At 43.9% G+C, this 27987-nt stretch overlaps 1 protein-coding gene across 3 annotated transcripts in view; it reads left to right on the forward strand.

The window, feature by feature from the left end:
* The first annotated feature begins 1399 nt into the window (after positions 1 to 1399).
* LOC126999199 (trypsin-1-like) overlaps positions 1400 to 27987 on the forward strand; it is a 126629-nt gene continuing 100041 nt past the window's right edge. For 2 of the 3 annotated variants that reach the window (XM_050861524.1, XM_050861525.1), the window contains exons 1-2: positions 1400 to 1546; positions 26887 to 26978. In XM_050861524.1, the coding sequence (XP_050717481.1) occupies positions 1489 to 1546; positions 26887 to 26978 (150 nt within the window). In that variant the 5' untranslated portion in view covers positions 1400 to 1488. The remainder of the gene's footprint in view (positions 1547 to 26886; positions 26979 to 27987) is intronic. The other variant, XM_050861523.1, reaches the window with a different exon arrangement.

Below are 27987 nucleotides of genomic sequence, written 5' to 3' on the forward strand. Positions count from 1 at the left end.
CTTCGTCTCATCAGCTCTCCTCCTCATACTGATAGTCTTCTACCTCTTAAATTCATCCGCAATGTTGCCTCTCTTTCTATCTTCTATCGATATTTCCACGCTGACTGCTCTTCTGAACTTGCTAACTGCATGCCTCCCCCCCTCCCGCGGCCCCGCTGCACTCGACTTTCTACTCATGCTCATCCCTATACTGTCCAAACCCCTTGTGCAAGAGTTAACCAGCATCTTCACTCTTTCATCCCTCACGCTGGTAAACTCTGGAACAATCTTCCTTCATCTGTATTTCCTTCTGCCTACGACTTGAACTCTTTCAAGAGGAGGGTATCAGGACATCTCTCCTTTCGTATTTGACCTTGCTTTCGGCCACCTCTTTTGTTTCTTTTTTAGGGGCAGCGAGTAGCGGGCTTTTTTTTTATTATTGTTTTCTTTTTTTGTGTGCCCTTGAGCTGCCTCCTTTGTTGTAAAAAAAAAAAAAAAAAAAAAACACTATGCTCGGGTTCATAGCGAGGAACCTCGAGTGTAAAAAGCCAGACGTGATGCTATCCTTGTATAATTCCATGGTAAGACCGCACCTCGAGTATGCAGTACAGTTCTGGTCTCCTAATTACAGAAAGGACATTGATTTACTGGAAAGGATTCAACGACGCGCCACGAAGATAATACCAGCCTTAAGGGCTCACCCGTACGAGGAACGACTCAAGCGACTCAATCTCTTTACATTGGAGAAAAGACGCCTTCAAGGGGATATGATTCAAGTCTTCAAGTATCTGAAAAAATTCAATAACGTCGATTACTCCAAATTCTTTGAACTGCAAACCAACCTAAGAACTAGAAATAACGGTTTACCCATTCAATCTAGTCGATGTAACACAGACATCGGAAGGAGTTTTTTTTTCAAACCGAGTCATCCGTCACTGGAACAATCTTCCTTCATAAGTAGTAAATGCGAATACTATCAATTCCTTCAAATACAGAATCGACCTAACTTCGCTGCGTCGGGAGTAAGCTGAATATTGAGGTGCTTTCATCTGCTCCTCAATATCGAGGTGCTTTCATCTGCTCCTCAATGTCGAGGTGCTTTCATCTGCTCCCCAGGCCCCAAGTGGCTGTCGAGCAGATTAAATCACCAAAGCGGGCAACCTCGTAATGAGCCAATAGGCTTTCTGTTGCCTGCATTTCCATGTTTTTTCCATCTCTCTCTCTCTCTCTCTCTCTCTCTCTCTCTCTCTCTCTCTCTCTCTCTCTCTCTCTCTCTCTCTCTCTCTCTCTCAAGCTGTCTATGGATTTTTACTATTTTCTGAGTATGTTTTGAGGACATTAATTCCATTCATCGTATCTGTGAACCTTGGAACCCTAGTACTACCTTGAGAATAACTGATAAACAGTCTGTGGGAGCGCTGCCTTATGGTGCAGTGAGTCGCATCTGTTCGTATTGGACCACCACATAAAAACACACACAGATACACAGATAAGCACACACGAGAGACAATGGCTGGATGGTACACACTCACGCTGGCTCTCCTAAGCGTCCTCATCCCGAGTTATGGTGGGTTCTCGTGTTTGGTGTCAGTGTAGAATGTGTGGATTCTCTCTCTGCTGTCGTTGAGAGTCAGGACGCTGATTTGAAGGTTTCCGAAACACTAAACTTTTTTTATGAGTTTTACCACATTGATTTTCTTTCGCTTAACTGTCTCCCTCGTGACAGCATTGTCTATAGTTGTCTATAATTGAAGAGATAAATATCACTGTGCTAAAACTTGAAGGCTTCCTAAATGTTCAAAAAATTATGAGACTCAAACTTTATGAAAGAAAAATAATTCAGTATACCACGGAATAAAACGTATAGACTCTATACGTTTTATTCCGTGGTATACTGAGTTATTTTTATTTCATGAAGTTTGAGTCTCACAATTTTTTGAAAATTTAGGAAGGTTTCAAGTTTTAGCACAGTGATATTTAGCTCTTCAATTTACGACGATCCGTTTCAAGTAATTGAACTGGTCGCAGAGCCCGTTTTCTGTTTACCATTATTTACCCATACAGGTAGGATTGTTTTCTGGAACCAATAACAATATTAAATTGGATTAAAAAAGTATTAAAAGTAAACTTATAATTTTCTTGTCCTCAAAAAGTTTCACAATAAAGAGGGGGAGGTTTCCCTTCACCTAGGTTTAAGTTTGTCATTACATCCAGGAATTTATCAGCTGAAGTATTACTAGCAAGGTCTTTTTGTGCTTTCACGTAATACTGATCCAAGTCCGTGCTGGTTTGCACTGAATATTCTACTTGGGAGTCAAGTTCATTATAAAAGTACTCATTATGAATACTCAAATCATATTGCTCCATTAGGTTATTAATTTCTTTATCATAATTCTTGAATTGGTCTATTTCAGCTTCAATTTCCTTTAATCGGTTTTTACAGAAAGAAGGTGACAACTGGATAACTTCATTGAATTCATTTAAAGTGTTGATATTAATAGTGACCTTGCGTTTGTGAACACCCCTTTTCTGCGTAATGAACTGATCAACTCATTGGGGTTAACCTCCTCATTCAATTTTTCCTTACCAGATCCAGACATAATTAAAGATTTAAAAAAAAATGTGTTTACCAATAAAATTTAACTTTAAAATCACCTATTAAAATTCCTTAAATTATTCACAGCAGGGGAGGTAAATGATATAATACCTAGTTATCTGCAGATAAATAAAACAAAGCACACTCCCAGCCAAAGCGGTCCTTACGATTCAATGCAACGAACCCGGCACATTCAAGTGAATGAAGCCAAAAGCTATCGCACCAAATCCGAATTACTTCCGGTGGCTGAGCGCGTACCTAATTCCTCCAATGATGGCTATATGGTATATGAGTAGTCCTTCCCTCTTTAGACGGACTCCGTCCTCAAAGTATTTGGGATGATTCAAGTAGGTGGCCGCTCCCAGCAATATTATATTGTCTGCCACGGAGTCCCCGCCTGGGGGGGGCACCACAAATTCCCCCAGGGAGGACTCCCCTTCTGGCTGCCGACTTGAGGGGTGTCTTGATAACTCCTCAAACCTCTTTCTTATCAATTTCTGCAATATTCGCGGTCTTCGTTCTAATTTTCATTCTGTGGCACACCGTCTCTCCTCTAAACCTTACCTTCTTTTCCTCACCGAAACACAGGTTTCTGAGGCTACTGACAGCAATCTCTACTCTGTTCCCTCCTACTATCTCTGTCCTAAATTTCAACCCAAAGCTGGATGTTCTGCTTACATGCGCAACGACATCACTAGTTCTCGTCAAAGATAGAGAGGCAGCTCACAAAAGGTACCAGAGCCTTCGCACTCCTGCTAACCATGAGCTTTATATTTCAGCCCGGAATCGTGCCAAATCTATTCTTCGACTTACAAAAAACTCTTTCATCAATAATAAATGTCAAAACCTTGCTTCCTCTAATTCTTCCAAAGACATCTTTCATAAACAGAAAGTGACAAAATCTTGCTTTTTCTAATTCTTCCTGTGACTTTTGCCACCTAGCCAAAAATATCTCCTCCAATTTCACTTCTTCATCTTTCCTTCCTCTCCTTAACCCTGACGGCAGCACCGCCGTCTCATCTATCTCTAAGGCTGAACTCTTCTCTCAAACGTTCTGTAAGAACTCCACTCGGGACGATTCTGGGCAAATTCCTCCTACTCATCTCCCCTCTGACTCCTTTATGCCCGTTATTAGAATTCTAAAGAGTGATGTTTTCTATGCCCTCTCTGGCCTCAACTCTCAGAAGGCTTATGGACCTGATGTAATGCCTCCTATTGTACTTAAAAAACTGTGCATCCGTGCTGACACCCTGCCTGGTCAAACTCTTTTGCCTCTGCCTATCAACATCTATCTTTCCTTCCTGTTGGAAGTATGCCTTCATACAGCCTGTGCCTAAGAAGGGTGACCGATCCAATCCTTCAAACTACCGCCCTATAGCTTTACTTTCCTGCTTATCTAAGGCTTTTGAATCAATCCTTAACCGAAAGATTCAAAAGCATCTATCCACTTCTGACCTTCTATCTGATCGCCATTATGGGTCTTGCAAGGGGCGTTCTACTGGTGATCTTCTTGCTCTCTTAGCTGACTCTTGGTCGTCTTTTCTTAGCCGTTTCGGTGAAACTTTCTCAGTTGCGCTAGACATATCGAAAGCTTTCGATAGAGTCTGGCACAAGTCTTTGCTTTCTAAACTGCCCTCTTTTGCATTATATCCCTCTCTCTCTTCCTTTATCTCGTTTCTTTTCTGGCCGTTCTATCTCTGCGGTGGTAAACGGTCACTGTTCTTCCCCTAAACCTATCAACAGTGGTGTTCCACAAGGTTCTATCCTATCACTCACTCTCTTCCTGTTATTCATCAATGATCTTCTTTCCATAACAAACTGACCTGTCCACTCTCTCTCTCTCTCTGCATTGTTAAAAACATTGTGAGCCAAGTTGCTGGGGCGCTTCACTTCAACAGAAGACCCTCTCAACAGGAATTACAAGACTCCAGACCGTAGGCTGCAGAACGCTTAACTTCAGACCTTGTTATCATTTCCGATTGGGGTAAAAGGAACCTTGTGTCCTTCAATGTCTCAAAAACCCAGTTTCTCCACCTATCAACTCGACACAATCTTCCAAACACTTATCCCCTTTTCTTCGACAACACCCAGCTGTCACATTCTTCAACACTAAATATCCTCGGTCTATCCTTAACTAAAAATCTCAACTGGAAACTTCACATCTCCTCTCTCACTAAATCAGCTTTCTCGAGGTTGGGCGTTCTGTATCGTCTCCGCCAGTTCTTCTCCCCCGTACATATGCTTTCTATAAATAGGGGCCTTGTCCGCCCTCGTATGGAGTATGCATCTCACGTGTGGGGGGGCTCCACTCACACAGCTTTTCTGGACAGAGTGGAGTCTAAGGCTCTTCGTCTCATCAGCTCTCCTCCTCTTACTGACATTCCGCCGCCATGTTGTTTCTCTTTCTATCTTCTATCGATATTTTCATGCTGACTACTCTTTTGAACTTGCTAACTGCATGCCTCCCCCCCTCCCGCGGCCTCGCTGCACACGACTTTCTACTCATGCTCATCCCTATACTGTCCAAACCCCTTATGCAAGAGTTAACCACCATCTCCATTCTTTCATGCCCTTCACTGGTAAACTCTGGAACAGTGTTCCTTCGTCTGTATTTCCCGTTGCCTATGACTTGACCTCTTTCAAGAAAAGTGTATCAAGACACCTTTCCACCCGAAGTTGACCTCTTTTTTGGTTACTCTTTACTTTTTACTTTTGTGGGAACGGCGAGTAGCGGGCTTTTTTTTTTTTAACCCCTTTTGTTGCCCTTGAGCCGCGTCTTTTGATGTAAAAAAAAAAAAAAAAATATATATATATATATATATATATATATATATATATCAGTTTATGTTTTTTCAAGGTCTTGTTCAGATGATTATTTAACACCATCCTCCGCTGGTTAAGCTCAACAGGCTCTGGTTTCCTGAACCTATTGCCAGCGGAGCAGAACCTTGGTTCCATTTGAACTTCTCGTTCAATTCGGGCAGTTTGGGCTAACTACTTGATTCAACCTTCTGTAGAAGGCACTAGCTCTGCTGTTTATTTCACCATTAGTCACTGAATTGACAACATAATTTTTTCCAAGAATAATAACTACCACTTCGGGGTTGAGGTTGCTTATGGCATCAATATCCCCCGGGTTGTCCAGGAAGTATTGGTAATCCTTTCCGGGCTGGGACCTGAACTCAAATTCGAGCTCTACTGGTTCCCCAATATGCAAGGTCACAGCTCTTTGCCACCCGGACAGCCGCTCCAAATGTTTTACGTACGAGTGGCCGACTAATACCACCCGCATATCTAGTTTTGCGCAGCTGACCTTTAGAATTTTAAAAGAAGGCGGCAGTGATAAGTGGATAGAGAAGGAGGCCGCCTCTTTGAAGAGGAATCAGTCTGTTACTCTGTCAAGCGGCAACACGACCGTTGCTAGGCCGGTTATTTTACCGATTGTTATACACTTGTTCTGAAATTATACTGTGAATTTATTGTACGCAACACACATGTAAGGCCAGCATCACACCCTAAGACTCACCTTAAGTAGTTACCAATTTGTTTATCCCAATAAGTACCCCAATACCCCCTCCCGGATGGGCCCAACAGGAACGAGATACAGGATACTTATGTTAAGTAGGGATTTCACAACAGGTTGGTCTGAAGTGGATCGGCTGAGGTGTGCCGGCCTTAAGTTATGTAGAGGTAATGATGAAACGTAGACGGCTCGTTGCTCGCTCACGATGTTCCGCTTCATTCCCGGATTACCGTCACCTCCTGGACAACCCTTAATTCCTAACAAGAAATCCCTCAATAAACTTTGGCATCCGTCCACGGAGACCAAAGTCATGAAACTGCTTTAGTATCCCATATCTCCATGTCGTGCCGTAAGCCTTCTTGAGGTCAAAGAAGATGCACACCACATGTTGTCTGTCTACAAACGAGCGGCAGATAGCTGACTCAAGACGCACGAGGGCGTCTACTGTTGATCTCATCCTCCGAAACCCTGACTGGTAAGGAGATAGGTGGCCATTGCTCTCTAGATTGTGTACTAGGCGAAAGTCTACCACCTTCTCCAGGAGTTTGCATAGGCTGGATGTTAGAGCAATGGGTCGGTAGTGTAAAGGATGTGAACCATCCTTCTTAGGTTTACGGATGGGAAGTACAATGGATTTGTGCCACCCAGTTGGTATGATCCCAGTCTGCCAGACTTTGTTGTATATTTGGAGCAGAAGGGTCATGGTGTTAGAGTTAAGGTGTCGGATCATGGCATATGAGATATTATCGGGGGCCAGCGAGGTGTCGTTGCAGCGGGAAAGAGCTGATTGTAGTTCGCGCATGGAAAAAGGAGCGTTGTATATTTTTGAGTTGGGAGACGAGAAGTGTAGCTGGCGTCTCTCTTGTTCTTCCAAGTGCCGGCGTACTTCGGGAGGTCTTCAGTCCCGTTCAGACACAACAGCAAATTATCTTGCTATGACATCGGCGACTTCGGCGCTCCCTGATATTATATTATTGTTGAGTGCAGGTGGTGGGCTTGATGAAAAGTTTTCTGCTATTTTGTGCACCTTCTTCCACACCTGTGTCATTTGTGTTTGTGAATTAAGTGCGGATACGTAACTGGCAAATGATCGTCATGCTTCTTTCAGTGTCCGGCATGCTTGTGCTCGTGCTTTCTTGTAGACAATATGGTTGAACTCTGTCATATGTTTTTTGTAACGGTTGAAGGCCCGGTGACGGCAAGTCACTGCGTGTTTGCACTCGTCAGACCACCATGACACCATGGCGTGGTGTATTTCCCGTTGTCTGTGGGATTATAAATTCTCCCCTTCGGTGAATATGTGCCGTAAAAAAGGTAACTGCCGCCTCGGTTGTCTCAAAGTCAGCAATTGTCGTCTCCGTGTGACTCATGGTTCGAAAAAGCTCCCAGTCTGCCCGATCTAAATTCCAACGCGGTAATCGAGGTGACGGTTGGAAGGTGGAGTGGGAGATGAAGTTGGGGTAGTGGTCGCTGCCATGTAGATCCTCTGATTATTCACACCTGAAGTCCAGATAAGCATCGGGGGAACTGAGTGAGAGGTCAATAATTGACTGTGTCAGTTTGCATGTGGTAGTGTGTTGGATGACCGGTGTTCAATATACATAAATTCAAGGTCTTCAGTTACAGATGCGACAGTGGCTCCTCTTGGGTTGATGATGTTATCCTCCCATAGTGTATGCCGGCTGTTAAAATCCCTGGGTGGAAGATACAAAGAACAAAGAGTGTAGGTGCGTGTTATATGAATTCGAGCAGCAGCGGCCTGTAATGAAGTGCTAAGGGAGAGGGGAGCATATGCTACGTTGTTGGAAATGAAGAGACAAGTACCTCCTGAGGTTTTTTTTTTTTTTTTTTTACAGCTAAGGAGACAGCTCAAGGGCGCAAAGAAAAAAAAAAGAAAAAATGGCCCGCTACTCACTGCTCCTGAACAGAGGTTAAAGGAGTGTCCAAATCAGAGGTTAATTTCGGGAGGAGAGGTGTCCTGATACTCTCCTCTTGAAAGAGTTCAAGTCGTAGGCAGGAGGAAATACAGATGAAGGAAGATTGTTCCAGAGTTTACCAGCGTGAGGGATGAAAGAGTGAAGATGCTGGTTAACTCTTGCATAAGGGGTTTGGACAGTATAGGGATGAGCATGAGTAGAAAGTCGAGTGCAGGGGGCCGCGGGAGGGGGAGGCATGCAGTTAGCAAGTTCAGAAGAGCAGTCAGCGTGGAAATATCGATAGAAGATAGAAAGAGAGGCAACATTGCGGCGGAATTTAAGAGGTAGAAGACTATCAGTATGAGGAGGAGAGCTGATGAGACGAAGAGCCTTAGCCTCCACTCTGTCCAGAAGAGCTGTGAGGAGCCCCCACACATGAGATGCATACTCCATACGAGGGCGGACAAGGCCCTGTATATGGACAGCAATTGTGCAGGGAGAAGAACTGGCGGAGACGGTACAGAACGCCCAGCCTCGAGGAAGCTGATTTAGTAAGAGATGAGATATGAAGTTTCCAGTTGAGATTTTGAGTTAAGGATAGACCGAGGATGTTTAGTGTTGAGGAGGGTGATAGCTGGGTGTTGTCAAAGAATAGGGATAGTTGTTTGGAAGATTGTGTCGAGTGGATAGGTGGAGAAACTGTGTTTTGAGGCGTTGAAGGACACCAGGTTCTTCTTGCCCCAATCGGAAATAATAGTAAGGTCTGAGGCTGCGTTCTGCAGCCTCCAGCCTTGAGTAGTTAAGTTCCTGAAGGTGGGTCTTCTATTAAAAGAAGTTGAATAATGCAGAGTGGAATCATCGGCGTAGGAATGGATAGGACAGTTCGTTTTGGAAAGAAGATCATCAATGAACAACAGAAAAGAGTGGGAGATAGGACAGAACCCTGTGGGACACCACTGTTAATAGATTTAGGGAAGAACAGTGACCGTCTACCACGGCAGAAATAGAACGGTCAGAAAGGAAACTGAGATAAAGGTACAGAGAGAAGGATAGAAACCGTAGGAGGGTAGTTTAGAAAGCAAAGATTTGTGCCAGACCCTATCAAAAGCTTTTGATATGTCCAGCGCAATAGCAAAAGTTTCACCGAAACGGCTAAGAGAGGATGACCAAGAGTCAGTTAAGAAGGCTAGGAGATCACCAGTAGAACGCCCCTTGCGGAACCCATACTGGCGATCAGATAGAAGGTCAGAAGTGGAAAGGTGCTTTTGAATCTTCCGGTTAAGGATTGATTCAAAAGCTTTAGATAGACAAGAAAGTAAAGCAATAGGACGGTAGTTTGAGGGATTGGAGCGGTCACCCTTCTTAGGTACAGGCTGTATGAAGGCATACTTCCAGCAAGAAGGAAAGGTAGATGTTGACAGGCAGAGGCGAAAGAGTTTGACCAGGCAGGGTAATCTTTTGGCGAGTATGTGGTACTGTAATTGCTTGGTTGGACGATGAGCGTATGCTCCTAACAGTGTCACTTGGAGACACAGACACTGCGACTGGGAGTCTTTTATTAGTAGCTGGAGTTCTTCCCAGCTTCCTCGCAACCCGCGGCAGTTCATTGTATGATCTTGAGTTTTATTTTTGTTTATTCAGGGTGCCCCCGCAGAGTGACCTTTCCATTTTAACAGTGGTCTCTCGTTGGAGGGTTGGTCCCAGCACTATTTTCTTTTTTCGGCCCAATGACTGATGTGACTGGCCGGGGAGTGCCTAATTTTCCCTGGCCTACTGCTACTGCTGACGGCTTTCTCACCATGCCCCCCATCCCCAACCTTCCGCCAGCCTGACGAAGCGACAAGGGAGGGAGACATGGGTGGATCTTCCGGCACAGACTGTCCGGAGTTAGCAGAGCCGCACCGTAACCTTGCGCACCAGCGGTCACCGGCTGAGGGTCAGCCGGAGCTGCTGGTGCAAGGGTGGCGGCCGCACCAGGCACCCGGGGTTCTTCCAGCAACCCAGAAGCGGGCGCTGGAGAAGGCACTTTAGCAGGAGGGGTGTCCCAAATGGACTCCTCACTGCGCGTGCGCTTCTGACATCAGCAGGCGTCAGGGCACCCTTTTCAGGCAAAACTGAAGTTGTGGGAGAAACAGACTTAGTAATGGTAGAACAGCGATGAGCATGGGCAGTAAGGGCAGCGGCATATGTCATTCCGGAGCTGGACATCTTGGTGAGGGCAAGTTGTTTCGCCTTAGCAAAGGGCACCCTTTCCTTTTTTGCGTATGTTAAGTACTTCTTTTTCAAACATGGAGCGCTCACATTCCTTTGATGAAGCAGGATGAGGCTCACCACAACGGTTACACCGCACAGGGCCAGGGCAGTCGTCACCGTGGTCATCCATGACTTTTGCAAGTTCATTTTTCAAGCGTCGATAGGTCTGGGTGACGTAACCATACGCTTGACAATGAAATCATCTTTTTGGGTTGGGGATGTAGCACTTCACATTTTAGGATTTAACCAGGCCAGCTTGACAGTCTTGGGAAGTACTAATCTGTTGAAAGTGATGAACAGGGCTGGCGTAGGTGTCAGTACTGCTTCTACTTTTCATTGAACTCGTTCCACTGAAGTCACATCGAAGTTTATGAGTTCGTCCACCAACCTTTTTTCTGAGTAGCGGAGAAAGTCCCGTGAAAAGACAACTCCCCGAGATGTGTTCATGGTGGCATGGGGAGAACAGGACACTAATGCACCCGGAACTTTGAGCTCTCCTCAAGTGACGATACTTCAACCAGCAAGCTCTCGTCCCCTTGTGGTATGATCTTGGGCTCGCGGCCGCAAGCCTTGACCAGAGAACGGTGTACTTAAAAAATGTCGAGGTCGTTTATTGAGCAGCCATTCACAGACTTACTACTACATACTTCTCATAAGAAACAGGCTCATATATACCAGGCATAACTTATATTTGGAAGACTGGGGAGCCGCCAGGTTTACGTGAACTATTCTGTGGCCATTTTTGTCGCACGAACTTATCTTGGGCAGACCCTCTAGGCCCCAGAGTCTGGGGCAATAGTTCTTAACTTTTTTTCTGTCGTTTCACCCTTCATCAACTTCAACCACCCGTATTTCCCCCTTCATGTGGACGAGGAAAAAAGTAGCCAAAACACGAAATGTACTTGCTTACTAACACAAATAATACAATACATAAAAAGCATTTACTTACTTAATAACACAAATCAGTCAATCAATAGCTCTGACACTCCGTTTCTGCTGACTAATTGCTAGTAATTTATATTTCCTTCAGGTTAAATTTCCCCCCGGAATTATAAAATTTCCCCCAGGTTGGGAAATGCTGGTCTAGGGGGTAGGGACTTCTTAGAGGCAACCACCAGGAGCAGTGAAAGGCTCCAAGGTGGCGATAAGAGAGGACCGTGTTGGAGTATTCGGGGAATGGCGGACGTCAGGAAGACAGGCAGGCCGGGGCAGAGTATTTAAACATATACACTAGAATTAGATTTTCACTTCCCCAAGCCCCCACCCACCATGGAGCCCAACAAGGGGAGGCTGGACGTTGGGGCCAGACCGCACCCAACAGCCCCAGGTGTATTGGGGAAGTATACGCAGCCACTGCCAGGCGTTAACGGCGGCCACGGGACCGTTGCGATCACCCACCCAGCAGTGACCGCTTGACCCTAGCCAACACATGACCAGCCGATTGATTCAGCGGGGCCACACTGAACCACCCGTCTTACCCCAACCCTCCCACCGGGGGAGCGTGTTGCCCACCGAGGGGAATTACATCCACGGCAAACACGAGGGGAAACAATTGTCCTGCCCTATGTGGTAAAAGGGCGGGCGCAGGCAACATCACCAGTAGGCCTCCTCTACTAGTGATGAGTGGGGAGCACTTGGTCCACGAGGACATCGAACCCTATCGAGGTAGGCAAGCTACCTCGGTATAGGTGATGCCGCCAATCCCGCTTCAAGCCCCGTCACCACGACAAGGTGACTCCCCTTCGTCGGGGAGGCTTGATGGGAAAAGGGAGGAATATAGGGCTCTGTCGCGTAGGTCTAGAGCTCTTCTGAGGATAGACAAGGAGAGGTATGTCAGGGGACTTGCTAAGGAAGTCGAGAGCTATTTCGTTGCGAATGACATAAGAACATAAGAACATAAGAACGTAGGAGTCTGCAAGAGGCCGGTAGGCCTGTACAAGGCGCTCCTTTGAACCTAAGCTCCCGTATATCTAACCCCACCTAATATCGCTGTCCATGAATTTATCTAATCTATTTTTGAATGTGACAATTGGATTGGCACTCACCACGTGACTGCTAAGCCTATTCCACTCATCCACCACTCTGTTAGTAAACTAATTTTTGCCTATGTCGCTGTTGAATCTGAATTTATCCAGTTTAACCCGTAAAGGCTGATAGGTCCCATATGGGACTGCGTCACCGCAGGCTGATAGGTCCCTTATGAGACAGCTACTTTACGCGCGTATCAAAACTGCGCTATCATTGGTAACGCTGCTAATTTGGCTTGAGGAGTAGGCTTATGTCTACACTGTCGCCGCGGCTATCCAGGTGCCAGACTGGACGACATCACCGCAGCGTGCGATGATGTCACGAGAAATGCCGACCGAAACACCCTCTTTGTCATTCACGCGGGGACAAATGACGTAAAGACAACCCTTTCTGAGGAACTGCTTGAGAAATACCGCCGCATGATCAAGCAGTATAAACGTAAAACGGATGCCGGTAACATCATAATTTCAGGAATCCTCCCGAGGGTCGGTGCCGAATCTAGCTTTTACAGTAAGGCCTTCAGCACAAACAACAGACTTCAGTCCCTTTGCTCACAAGAAAACGTCCAGTTCGCTAACTTGTGGAACAATTTTTACTACGACTCAGACTTGTTCCTTCCTGATGGCATTCACTTAAACCCTGTTGGAGCAGCCCGTTTCGGGAGGCTGCTCTGTGACCAAGTGGCTCTTCGAAAGCCAAAAAACGCGGAGGCGAGGACACCAGCAGCTCCACCGTAAGGGTGCACTCAACCCGCAAAACTCCTGACTCGAATCACATTAAAGCTTGCTATGTAAACGCTCGTAGCCTACGTAACAAATTTGAAGACTTAGAAGTCCTCGCAGCTACAAATCATTATCACATCATCGGAGTCACAGAATCTTGGATAGACACTTCAAATAGAGATTTCATTGCGGAATATAGATTACCGGGTTATACCATTTTTAGTCATGAAAGAGAGAACAGACAGGGTGGAGGCGTTATCTTGTATATCCACAACTCTCTCCATCCAGTATCCGTGAAAACAGATATTATAACCAATGTAGACACTTTCTTCATTGAAATTAAAAATAAATCTCGTAAAATAGTAATTGGACTTATCTACAGACCGCCAAGGCAGACTCTTGATATCGACCACGCATTAAGTGAATTATTATTAGAAACAAGTAGCAGTTCCGAGGCAGTAATTGTTGGGGACTTTAACTTGCCAGTGAAAAGATGGGGTGAACCGTTGAACTGTCATACAGGGCTCGACCTGTACACAAATTTACTAGAAAGTGATTTACATCAACACGTTCAAGAACCGACTCGGGAAAATAATATACTTGACCTTATCTTTTCAACGACAGCTGATCTAGTTAACGAAGTAAATGTTGGTCCAGTTTTTAGTTCTAGCGATCACCGAACAATCACATTCAGCATCAATATGAAAGAAAGTAAAGTAACTCCTAGTAAAGAAAAGGTGCCTGATTATCAGAGAGCGAATTTCGTAAGACTCCGATCAATTCTGAATAATTCTGACTGGACTGAAATCACGGCGGAAACAGATATTGATAAATCTTGGGGGGCCTTCACCACAATATTGAACAATGCCATAAGCATATGCGTACCCTATCGTAACAGACGTTCAGCTTCTAAGAAGAAACCCAAATGGTGGAATAACGAAATTCAAAATAGCCTATCTCTTAAAAAACTCGTATACAGTAGGTACATATCATCTCAGAGCGAGGCTGACAAACTAGAGTTGGACAGAATTCGCCGCGAAACCAAGAAATTAATAAAACGAAGCAAGAAAAATCTTGAAGAATATATAGCGGAAACGAGTAAATCTAATCCTAAAGAATTTTTTAGCTATGTAAATAATAAAAAAAAGTCACTCACTTGTGGCATCGGGCCGCTTGCTAATGATAATGGTAACCACACGAACGATAAAAATGAAATGGCTACAATCCTAAATAACTTTTTCGCATCCGTATTTACCGACGAAGATTGTTTATCACCTCAACCGCCGGAGGTTAGAAGGACCGAAAAGATGTTAATGGCGTGCTCATCGTAGAAAGTGACATTTTACGCACAATTGAAAAGATTAAAGTAAGCAAAGCTCCTGGTCCAGACAAAATTACCCCTAGGGTCTTAAAAGAAATCAAACATCAAATTTGTAAACCGCTCTCCATCATATTCAATAAATCTTTAACAGCTGGAAAAGTTCCGTCGGATTGGAAACTTGCAAATGTCACACCAATTTTCAAAAAGGGGGACAAGTCTCATCCAGGAAACTATCGACCAATTAGCCTGACATCTATTGTTTGTAAGTTAATGGAGACTATCATTCGCGACAATATGGTGAAATTCTTCGAAGAAAATAATATAATAAATAATTCGCAACATGGCTTCCGTAGTAAACGTTCGTGTTTGACTAACTTACTTGATTTTTTCACTATATTTTTGAGGTGTTCGATGAAAGCAGATCAGTAGATATCATATATCTGGATTTTCAAAAGGCATTTGATAAGGTCCCCCACCAACGATTGCTCAGCAAACTACTGGCGCACGGTATCTCGGGTAACATTCACAATTGGCTTGCGGACTGGCTCTCTGAGCGGAAACAGAGAGTAGTTCTAAACGGTGTTACATCTAACTGGCTCGATGTCAAAAGCGGCGTACCTCAAGGATCAGTGCTTGGCCCCATGCTCTTCTTAATTTATGTTAATGATATCGATGATGGGCTCATTTGCAAAGTATCAAAATTTGCTGATGACACAAAAATTGCTAGTAAAGTAACTGCGATACTCGACGAAGAAGCTTTACAATCAGATATAGATCGACTTGCACGTTGGGCCAATCAATGGCAAATGAAATTTAACGTTGAGAAATGTAAAGTGTTGCACATCGGAAGAAATAACAATCGCGTTCGGTACGTAATGAATGGCCAACAACTTTCTGCAGTAAGTAAAGAAAAGGATCTTGGAATCACTATATCAAGCGATTTAAAGCCCGGTCAGCATTGTTCAGAGGTAGTTGAAACTGCAAACAAATTGGTTGGCTTCATCGGACGAGTCTTTAATAATAAATCGGAAAAAGTAATATTAAAACTGTATAATTCGTTGGTTCGACCCCGTCTAGAGTACTGTGTACAGTTTTGGTCTCCTACTACAGAAAAGACATAGAAAAGTTGGAACGGGTCCAACGAAGAGTAACAAAGATGATTCCTAGGTTGAGAAATTTGTCATATGAACAAAGGCTTAAAGAAGTAAATTTATTAAGCCTATCAAAACGAAGAATGCGAGGCGATCTAATAGAAGTGTTTAAAATGTTCAAAGGATTCAGTGATATTAATGCGGAAGATTACTTTACAATTGATCGATCAAATAGAACAAGAAGAAATCACAATTTGAAGATAAGTGGTAAAAGATTCTCGTCGCACGAAGCTAAACACTTCTTCTTCAATCGAGTTGTTAATGTTTGGAACTCTCTACCTTGTGATGTCGTTGATAGTACAACAGTTACGGCCTTCAAGAATAGATGAGACAAGTGTTTTGAATCCAACCAGCAACTAAGATATTACTCATTGTCGTAATAACGTTAAGTTCTTTCGAATACTGGTGTCCTTGTCCGCTTTTATTGCCCGGTTAGTGGTAGCAGTAATGGTAGTTCTTTCCTCCTACATAAATTCCATGCAGTTTTTCCATGCTGCATGGTTCTTTTTCCTTTCCTGCCAGCTTTGGCTGGAGGGATGGGGGGGTGGGGAGGAGCCTTCGCCTTTGCTGTCCTTCATCTTCCACCTTTGATTAGATAGTTAGTGTAGCTTGTCACAAACAACCTCGTAAGGACCAGCAGGTCTGCTGTTGTTTGTTCTTCCTTTGTGTTCTTTTGTGTTTGTGTTGACCATCACCACCTCCCACACGCACCCTACCTCTGTCCCATAGACCGACCCCAGTAAAGTGACCACCACCTCTGCCACACCAACAACGAGTGCTACGGCAGCTGTAGCAACGGCTGCTGCTTCTGAACGTGCCCCTAAACGTCCAAGGGGGACCAAAAAGGCTGCCATGATGTCGGGAGATGATGCACGAGGGCAAGTTATGCGGGGGTCCAATGCAGGCGGCCAGTCCTCCTACGCCTGAAAAAAATCACACTGTGACTGCCCCACTGTCACAGAGGGTCCAATAACAAACAAACAGGCCCATAATAGACCGGCAAAAGCCCTGGGCGCACAACGGACCGAGTCTGACACCTCAGCAGTCCAGCCCAGCTCGGAGGGTTGCACGCGCCACCACAATCTCCAACTACCGGCGATTATTCTGAAGCAACCAGGGGGAGCTAAGCAAAAATATTTCACATGCTGATGTATTTATATGTATACTAACAGGGGTAGACGCGGGGGGTATCGTCGGCCTTTACGGGTTAAACCCATTACTTCGTGTCCTTCCCGGTTCTCTTACCAACAAAACCTTATGAATGTCTCCCTTATTAAAGCCCTTCATCCATTTATAAACCTCGATCATGTCTCTACGCACCCTTCGCCTTTCTAGAGAATGCAAGTTTAACTGTTTGAGTCTTTCCTCGTATGGCAAGTTTTTCAACCCCTGAATCATCTTAGTCATCCTCCTCTGCACCGATTCTAACATTATGATATGCATTCTATAGTAAGGTGACCAGAACTGAACCGCATAGTCAAGATGAGGTCTAACTAATGCTAAATATAGTTTGAGGGAGACTTCGGCGCTTCTGTTGCTTACGCTCCTTGAAATAAATCCCAGTACCCTATTTGCTCGATTTCTAGCTTGAATGCATTGTGCCCTTGGACGGAGATCAGAGCTCACTAAGACCCCTAAATCTCTCTCGCACCCAGACCTGCTTATGAGAGCGTCATTTAAGCAACAGTTATGTGAGGGGTTGTTCGTACCTATTCTCAGAATACTGCACTTCGCTACATTGAACTCCATTTGCTATTTATCCGCCAAGTCATACAATCTGTTTAGTTCATCCTGGAGAATACTAGTGTCCTGATCCGACTCAATTACTCTACCGATCTTGGTATCATCTGCAAACTTACTGACTTCACTACTAATTCCTGTATCTAAGTCATTAATAAATATAATAAACAAAAGTGGACCTAATAACGAACCTTTGGGACCCCACTCGTAACACATCCCCAGTCAGATCTTTTACCATTGATTTGCACTATTTTTTTTTTTTTTTTACAGCAAAGGAGACAGTTCAAGGGCACACAAAAAGCAAACATTAATAAAAAAAAAGCCCGCTACTCACTGCTCCTAAAAAGAATCCAAAGAGGTGGCCGAAAGATAGGTCAGTTTCGGGAGGAGAGGTGTCCTGATACCCTCCTCTTGAAAGAGTTTAAGTCGTAGGCAGGAGGAAATACAGATGAAGGAAGATTGTTCCAGAGTTTACCAGCGTGAGGGATGAAAGAGTGAAGATGATGGTTAACTCTTGCATAAGGGGTTTGGACAGTATAGGGATGAGCATGAGTAGAAAGTCGAGTGCAGAGGGGCCTCGGGAGGGGGGGAGGCATGCAGTTAGCAAGTTCAGAAGAGCAGTCAGCGTGGAAATATCGATAGAAGATAGAAAGAGAGGCAACATTGCGGCGGAATTTAAGAGGTAGAAGACTATCAGTATGAGGAGGAGAGCTGATGAGACGAAGAGCCTTAGCCTCCACTCTGTCCAGAAGAGCTGTGTGAGTGGAGCCCCCCCACACATGAGATGCATACTCCATACGAGGGCGGACAAGGCCCCTGTATATGGACAGCAACTGTGCAGGGGAGAAGAACTGGCGGAGACGGTACAGAACGCTCAGCCTCGAGGAAGCTGATTTAGTAAGAGATGAGATATGAGGTTTCCAGTTGAGATTTTGAGCTAAGGATAGACCGAGAATGTTTAGTGTTGAGGAAGGTGATAGCTGGGTGTTGTCAAAGAATAGGGGATAGTTGTTTGGAAGATTGTGTCGAGTGGATAGGTGGAGAAACTGTGTTTTTGAGGCGTTGAAGGACACCAGGTTCTTCTTGCCCTAATCGGAAATAATAGTAAGGTCTGAGGCTAAGCGTTCTGCAGTCTCCAGCCTTGAGTCGTTAAGTTCCTGAAGGGTGGATCTTCTATTAAAAGAAGTTGAATAATGCAGAGTGGAATCATCGGCGTAGGAATGGATAGGACAGTTCGTTTTGGAAAGAAGATCATCAATGAACAACAGAAAAAGAGTGGGAGATAGGACAGAACCCTGTGGGACACCACTGTTAATAGATTTAGGAGAAGAACAGTGACCGTCTACCACGGCAGAAATAGAACGGTCAGAAAGGAAACTGGAGATAAAGGTACAGAGAGAAGGATAGAAACCGTAGGAGGGTAGTTTTGAAAGCAAAGATTTGTGCCAGACCCTATCAAAAGCTTTTGATATGTCCAGCGCAATAGCAAAAGTTTCACCGAAACGGCTAAGAGAGGATGACCAAGAGTCAGTTAAGAATAGGAGATCACCAGTAGAACGCCCCTTGCGGAACCCATACTGGCGATCAGATAGAAGGTCAGAAGTGGAAAGGTGCTTTTGAATCTTCCGGTTAAGGATTGATTCAAAAGCTTTAGATAGACAAGAAAGTAAAGCAATAGGACGGTAGTTTGAGGGATTGGAGCGGTCACCCTTCTTAGGTACAGGCTGTATGAAGGCATACTTCCAGCAAGAAGGAAAGGTAGATGTTGACAGGCAGAGGCGAAAGAGTTTGACCAGGCAGGGTGACAGCACGGAGGCACAGTTTTTAAGGACAACTGGAGGCACTCCATCAGGTCCATAAGCCTTCTGAGGATTGAGGCCAGAGAGGGCATAGAAAACATCATTTTGAAGAATCTTTATAACAGGCATAAAGGAGTCAGAGGGGGGATAAGTAGGAGGAATATGCCTAGAATCGTCCAGAGTGGAGTTTTTAGAAAAAGTTTGAGAGAAGAGTTCAGCCTTAGAGATAGATGAGACGGCAGTGTTGCCGTTAGGACTGAGGAGTGGAGGGAAAGATGAAGAAGTGAAGTTGGAGGAGATGTTTTTGGCTAGATGCCAGAAGTCACGGGAAGAGTTAGAGAAAGCAAGGTTTTGACATTTTCTATTAATGAAAGAATTTTTGGTTAGTCGGAGAATAGATTTGGCACGATTTCGGGCAGAAATGTAAAGTTCATAATTAGCATTAGTTTGAAGGCTCTGGTACCTTTTGTGAGCTACCTCTCTATCATTGACAGCACGAGAACAAGCGTGATTAAACCAAGGCTTTTTAGCGTGAGGAGTAGAGAAAGAACGAGGAATGTATGCCTCCATTCCAGAGATAATCACCTCTGTGATGCGCTGAGCACACAGAGGGGTCTCTATCCTGAAGCAATAATCATTCCACGGGAAATCGGAAAAGTACATCCTCAGGTCGTCCCACCGAGCTGAAGCAAAATGCCAGAAGCATCGCCTCTTCGGTGCTTCCTATTGCTAAGCCACGCCTTGACCCAGTTCAAAACTTTACCGTCTACTCCGTGAGCCTGTAATTTAAGGAACAGTCGTTGGTGAGGAACTTTGTCAAACGCTTTACTAAAATCAAGATAGATTACATCATAATTTTCATCTCTGTCTACCGCCCCAAATACTTTATTGTAGAAGGACAAGAGATTGGTGAACCCATGCTGCGAGTCGTGAATTAAGCTGTGTTTCTCTAGATGCTCCCGAATGTTCCTGGCTATTGTGAACTCCAGCATCTTGCCTATAACCGATGTTAAGCTAATTGAGCGATAGTTTGAAGCAGCTGACCTGTCCCCCTTTTTGAAAATCGGCGTCACATTAGCTACTTTCCATAGGCTGGGCACATAGCCAGTATTTACCGACATCTTAACCCTGGATAGGTATCGCTATATTTTCATAGCGTATCAGATATGGCGTTCCCGATCGTACACCACAAATTAAAAAAATTGACAAAAAAAAGTTCCCATTTGTTATTTTTTATATCTCTGTGAAATAAAATATAACTCTTTCTTAAATGTTATGTGAGGTTTTCAAGAAACTACAGTGATTATCAAAATTTATTAAAAATTTTACAAAAAAAATTCGTCATTTGTGACATAGATAAGAAAACGTTATTGAAAAATACGTAAATTTGCATCCAACATCCCTGACTTCGGAACATCTTTTAGAAGAATGATCAGCCCTATTCATGTCTAAAATTGATATCCTTCAGGCTGACCCTGGGAGATCTGTGCAAAAAGGAAAAAAAGGACTTATTTTTACCTCTGAAGATAACGCTTAATTCATATTAAATTGATTGTTAAGGTGTCCAAATATTTATGGATTTATATTTAATTTTGCAAGTATGTTCCCTAATGAAAGGAGAATATATTCTAACTATAAGCAATGAAATAGTACTGTATAAAATGTTAAAAAAAAAATACCACTATGTTAATCTAACTTTTAGTGACATTTATATGGAATCACATGTATTAGAAGCCAATTATGTTCAGAAATAATGAATAATGAATATTGAATAAGTTATTTTCTTCTGTGGGTGTCACGTCAGATAAGGGCGACGGGTTATCGGGGTCAGGTCGTTCAGTGGTCAGCTCGTCTTCGTTCATGTCACCTGTCTCGATCTCTGTAGTAGCTTCAATTTCACATCGCTGGTACTGTCATTAGAGTAAAAATTGTTGCTTGAATTTCCTTCATACTCATTCCTTGACTACCCATTGCCAATTTGAAAAGAACAAAAAGTTACAAAAAAAACTATGAAGAAATGGCAGCAATATAACACCGACACACCTCAATATATTCATACAGTACCTAGTCGTGTTGTGAGCTAGTCATATCCACATACCTGAATTATTACGCTACTTGTTAGAAATAAAGTCTGAGATTATGTAAAAAATGTCTGTCACTTACTAGGTACGGCGGTTCCATATGGGAACCGACAAGCCAGAACTCATAAATGACTGGAGTGTGCGGAGGCACACCCACCCTTCAGTCCAGCTCACGAAACACAGTCGAGACGTCGTGTTAAGTCCCGCAAAGCAGTTGCCGATTACTCATAAAAACAAAAAAAGTGACTTTGCGCCTGCGCGTGGTATACTTTTGGGCTCACGATACCTGTCCAGGGTTAAAGATGTTGGTTAGTGGGTCACTGAGTACATCATTAAATTCCTTTAATACCCTCGGAAATATCCCGTCAGGACCTGGCGAGTTATTCTTCTTAAGCTTATCTATCTCATCCTGAACTACTTGCCTGGTAATGATTATATCCCTCAATTTATTGCCATCCCCGCCCTCGTACACCTGAACCCTTTCCGGAATAGTCGTTCGATCCTCCTGTGTGAATACTGAAAGGAAGTAGTCGTTCAACAATGTGCTCATATTTTCGTAATTTTCCACTAGCTCGCCTGTGTTTGCTTTCAGCGGTCCAATTTTCTCCCTTGTTTTTGTTCTATACATCTGAAAGAAGCCCTAAGGATTACTTTTTGCCTCATTTGCTACTTTGATCTCATAGTTCCTTTTTGCTATCCTGTTGTTTTCTTCACTAATCTAGATAGTTCGACATACCGGCCCCTGAGATGTGTTTCACCATTCTTTATTTTCTGATAAATTCCCTTCTTTAACCCTATCTGGTGTTTTAGTCCACGAGTCATCCACTTAGGGTCATTGTTTTCTTTTCTAAGTGTTCGCTGTGGTATATACTGTCCTTGCCCCTCTACTATTACTCTAACTAAATTACTGTAAGACATTTCTACCTGGTTCTCCTGGCTCTCCAACCCACAGTTCTGGCCCTCATGAATCCCTAGATTATCCCAGTTTACCCCTTCAAGATGTCTTCGAAGCCCCTCGTAATTTGCTCTTCTAAAATCTGGCACTAACACTGGGTTTGGTTCGCGGGTTACCACCCAGTCTAAGCTAAAACGAACCGTTCTGTGGTCACTATTTCCTAACTCTCCGCCCACCTCCAACTCACGTAGCAAGTTTCCATTATTAGTTAGGACTAAGTCTAATATGTTACCTCCTCTGGTAGGCTCAGTAACTACCTGCTTAAGGAAATTATCTTGTATAACTTCAAGAAAATCCTCGGCTTCCTGGTCACCCACTAGGTCTTCCTAGTCTATATTCCTATAATTAAAGTCCCCCATTATGCAGACATTTTTACTCCTACTCGCCCTACCAATCTCCTGTAGTGTCCTGCCTGTTAAGGTTGGGTGGCTTGTACAGAAATCCTAGAGTTAGTTTTTCTTTCCCTTTGTAAACGTCCACCCAAACTGATTATGAATCCATGTTAGTTTTGAATGAATTGTTAACTAAACATTTAAGTGAGTCTTTAACATATAGCGCAACTCCACCTCCCCTTCTTCCCCTTCTGTCTTTGTGAAACATCTGATAACCCGTTATTTCAAATTCCGATCTAAAATTTCTATTGGCAGTGTCTATCCATGTCTCAGTGATCACTATTATGTCAAAATTTTCTGAACAAGCTTCACCCCTTAGTAAGTCTATCTTGTTTCTGAGGCTCCTGCTGTTAGTACAGAAGATTCTTAGCCCGCCCTCTGTTACTCCCCTATAATTACTTCTAAGCTGCCTGGTTGTATTATGAACTAGATGTCCTCTCCCATCACTAACCTGCTTACCGAACCCTGAAGAAGCTCCGCTGCGAGCCCCACTCTCAGGTGAGCGCCATTCGAACAGCAGGCGGCCATGTATGAATATATGGGCAGAGGGCATGAGAGGGCATGTTGGGCTGATTACTTTGAAAAGTTGTATACGGCGGACTCTCCGAGTGGGCAGCTTTCAGTTGGTGTGTTGCTGGTTGCGGATGCTGATCCATATATCTACGAAAGCCCACACTCTCTTGATGAGGTCAGAGAAGCGGTGGCAAAATTGAAGGGTGGAAAGGCACGTGGTAAAGTCAAATCTCGGTTTTCGTATGACCCCGTTTTCGTACGATTCGGTTTTCGACGAGTTTTTTCGTCGAAATTTTGTCCCAGTTTTCGTATATCCGCTCGGTTTTCGTACAGTTGAAAATGGTCCGTACCAAACACGTCCGCCTGCCCGCGTGACTTTGCCTTTCATATCCCGGAATCGAGTGCCCACACAAAGTATCCCGTGCGTTCGTGACTCACAGGCGTATGCTCGTCTCTCAACATCATCCTAGAAGGAAAACTTAGCATTTCAAAGGTACCTCCAGACCTCCCTTGAATTTTTCCGTTGGGACATAATTAGGAAATATATCGTCATTTATGCACGATGAAGTGCTAGAATATTCTAATTGGCGTAAAATACGTGAATTTCAGTCCACCTTGACCCGAATACGAGGAAACAATTACAGATACAAACAGGTTTATAAATCTTTGATGTTCAAGCGATAGGGAAGTAACCCCAGATACGGCCTTGATACCTGAAGTCCTTATCATGGGGGATTCCTCTTCCAAACAATAACCTCTCCTCCTCCCTCTCCCCTCCTCGCTGTCTTCCATACGCCAACAAGTCTTCAATAAAGGTAAAGGTGATGTTTAATGTTCATTTATCCATTTCATCAATCATTTATATTTATTTCTCATTGTTTTCTGTATGTAAAAATTATAGGTATTTTCTATAAAATGTATTTTTTTGTTAAAATTATTGGGTGCCTGGAACGGATTAATTGGATTTACATTATTTCTTATGGAAAATATTGCTTCAGTTTTCGTACATTCGGTTTTCGCCAGACATTTTCGAACGGATTAATCACGAAAACCGAGATTCCACTGCATCTGTATCATCAGCTAGGAGATGTTCAAATCTGAAAATGAGGTTATGATCGCGGGTTGCATTAGGTCTTGACTGTCGTATGGCAATCTGGTACCGTGGTCGTCCCTATATGGAAAGGAAAAGGGGACCGTCAGGGCTGCGACAACTACCGTCCTATTACGTTGCTTAGTGCCCAGGCAAGGTTATGTCAGATCTATTGGTGGTGCGGATTTCCACCCAGCTGATCAAGCTGTAGAGACCTGAGCAGTTTAGGTTCATGCCTGGTAAATCGACAATTGACCGTGTCCTAGTTCTTCGCGTGTTGGTAGAGTCGACGTGAAAGTCGACAGAGGATTCTTGCAGTCTATGTTGATCTCTACAAGGGTTTTGATTCAGAGCCTCGTGAGGCACTCTGGCGTATCCTGAGACTCTGTGAGAACTTTGCAAGGACCATTTGTTTGCTGACTGGCCTGAATTCTTTGATTGAGAGTGCTGTGAAGTGTTGGGGGGCGTGTCCAGCTTCTTTCCCATGAATGCGGGCGTTCTTGCCCCATCGCTTTTCAACACTTGTATAGAATCCGTGCTAAGCTGAGTTGTGGACCAGAATCATTGTGAAAAGTATGTTGGAAATACCAGGGTGACCTTGTTTTTGCCGATGATGCAGTAATCCATGCTGAGTCGCTGGAGGTTCTAGTTATGGCTCTCGAGGCACTGCATGACGCTGCGAAGCCCTTTGGATTCCAGGTCTCCCGTGGCAAAAATATGGTACAAGTGGTTTGGAGGCTTTCTAAGTAAAAAGGTACAGTCTGATCATGCGTGTGGCTTGGACATTGAGATCATGAAAATTTTCACATAATTTGGTAACGTGGTTCATAATAATGGTGGGTCTCGCCAAGACGTGGAATTAGCTTGGCCCACGGTGTTATGGTCTTGCTCGGCACAAGTATATGGATGGCGTTGTCGATACCTTTCAGGGTTTCAGGGCATTGAAATGTACTCTTATCCAGTATTAGCAAATTGCCAGATAATGTTTAGGAAAACATACCACCACCTTGTTCATGATGCATTGCTGCATATCAAGAGCTTAAATTACAGTAAGAGTACACTTAGTTTAAGATAATGACAGGAAAATAAAATTGTGTTTAGAAATTTTATAAATTTTTTGGGAGGTTTAACTCGCAGCAACTCCCATAGTTTTGCTCGCATTTGATTTTTATTCACTGCTTTGAAATTTGCAAATTTCTCCAACCTTTTGGTGTGTAACATGTGCCGATAAGGACAAAAGTAGCTGGTCAAAATTGCCAAGAAAGTAAAACTTCTCCAAACTGACGCCATCCGTCATGACTGGTGAGCATCGCCCCTGACATCAGAGACAGGGCTTGGCCGCTAAATCGTAAGGAACCATGAGACTACGCGGGGAGTTTTACTTTCTTAGCAAAACTGACTGTTATCCTTATCGGTACATGTTACCGACCTAAAAATCGGAAAATGTGTGTCGATTTTCAAAACAGTAATTAACTGAAAATTCAGTGCCAGCAAAACTATGGGAGTTGTAGCGAGTTGAAGCAAGAGACAAAATGTGAATACACTATTTATTCTCCTGATGCAAGTCTAGTCTTACTGTAAGTAGTAATTAAGTCTCATGATTTTTTTAATTATTTTTTTTATACATTTTCACCTATAGGGCCGGTAGATTTTCTTCAGGGGCCATGGTCGGCCCAAGCCCATTATGGCGTAGGCCAATTTTTTTAGTGGCGCCATTTATTCTTGGCTCATGCTACCCCCAGGAACTCATTGTTGATTCACTTGAACGATTACTTCTAGAGTCCGGGTTGCTGGATGGTCTTCAGGACAGCATGTGGGTAGCCTTCGGCCACTCGGCCGTGACTAAAAAATCCCAGGCGGTAGTGTGCGGATTCGTACCCACGTCGTCCAGCACGCGGTGAATGCGGGGCCCGCACGCAAACCACTCAGCCACAGCCTGCCCATGTATGTGGCAATATATCATGAACACGATGTATGTAGTAATGTATCATGAACACGATGGTAGTCTCAGTTTTCCTAAATACTATCTGGTAGTCTACTAATACTGGTTAAGAGTACAGCATTTCACTGCACTGAAAACCTGAAAATCCGCCTACTCTTTTGACGTCATCATGTCAAAATCCTGGCAAGTAGCTTTCGAAGGCCGCGACACTAACCATAAACCGACCCTGGTCATCACATTGTTTCTGTAAGAGACAAACCTTAGTGGACCAGGCCAAGGGGACGCCACAGAGTTCGTGGCTTCAGATGTCGATAGATCCTGCCAGTAGGTTGGATGAGAAAAAGGCCCGCATGGAGACTTGCCCTATAGATCCCTCGGGCTTGGCATTGTGGGTGGGCGAGGCGACGCGCCGGGCGTATGCCCGCATTGATTGATTAATTGATTATGACACAATGGTTAAGAAACTTCCCATACTGTGATATTATATAAACTTAATTTGCATGCTTGAGATAGGTGCTGACTGCAATTATGTTTACTATTATGAAAAATGTTGATGAGGTACTTATACTTAAAATGGACATAATGACCCATTGCAATAGGTACAGACAGGATAAATTTATTTTTAGGAAATAGATAACTAAATATGGTACACGAATATGGAAGTCAATGCGTAGGACACATTAAGCAATCAGTAGTTGGTGCAGTTATGACAAAGATTAAAAGTTTGGTTATTTAATTTTTGGATGTGGAATAAAGCTGATAACTAATTGGTACGTCTGAGCTAGTATGTAGAGGTCGAGTACCCTCTCAGTCACCATGTGTGCATCCGTACGTATTTCTTATATTGATTTAATTTTTTATACCTATACTTGATTATATTTCTAGCAATACCTCCTCGGCCCTTGAACAGCAGATGGAGTACAACAAGCAGGATCGTCGGAGGGCAAGAGGCGGCCAAGGGTCAGCTCCCTTACCAGGTATTATTCCTAATTGGTTCTTCTGACGTGACATTACTCTACAGATTATTATGGATCAGTAATTTTCATGGTGGGGGCCTGGTGGTAGGTCCCAGGCCATTATAGTACAGGCAAGTGTTTTATATTAGCGCCATTTTGCTTTGCTCATACTGCCTCCCGAGCTCATTTTTCATCCTCTTTAGAGTTAAGCTAGCGTCCGGGGTGATAGGTGGTTTTCTGGACAGCATGTGGGTAGTCGTAGGCCACTCGGCGATGTCTGAAAATTATCAGCTTCTAGCGGCGGGTGGGACTCGATCCAAGGTCCCTTAGAACGCCGCACTTGTACGCTTAGCACTCAGCCCCGCCTTCCCAATAACAAGATTCTGTGTATTTTCTTTTGGTCGAGTTGGCTCTGTAACCATTTGGCTTAGATAATTATCCTCTTATGTTCCAAGCTTTTTATGTGACTCCTCTGAACCTGTAAATGACGTCTAGTCAATGGGAAGGAAACCAGAAAAAAATATATAAGTGGTCACTTTTTTCTGGTTGAGTCAGGTAATGCGGTCTTGTATCTTATAGAGTAGGTACAGCAGGTGTGTAAGGTCGGAGAATGTTAATGAGAGTCCTGAGGTCAAGTCAGCGGATGAAGCAGTACTTTTTTTCCCAAGATACGAAACATCTCGAGGCCAAGAACAGGAAACACACACACACACACACACACACACACACACACACACACACACACACACACACACACACACACACACACACACAAGTCAAGGGTTCAGAAGAAAGGCCAATTTCGGATGGCAAGGTGTTTCATACTCCCATCTTGAAAGTCATCAAGTCGTAGACAGGAGGAAATACAGACAAAGGAACTGTTCCATAATTTACTAGCGAAAGGAATGAAAGAATAGAGATGCTTGTAAACTCTGTATAAAAAGTTTTCGCTCGAACCGGGATGAGCAGGAATAGAAATGCGTGTGCAGCATTTTCGCAGATGGGATGGAGGCATACGCCAGGGGCCGCG

This window comes from Eriocheir sinensis, chromosome 16 (genome assembly GCF_024679095.1).
Source record: "Eriocheir sinensis breed Jianghai 21 chromosome 16, ASM2467909v1, whole genome shotgun sequence".
NCBI lineage: Eukaryota > Metazoa > Arthropoda > Malacostraca > Decapoda > Varunidae > Eriocheir > Eriocheir sinensis.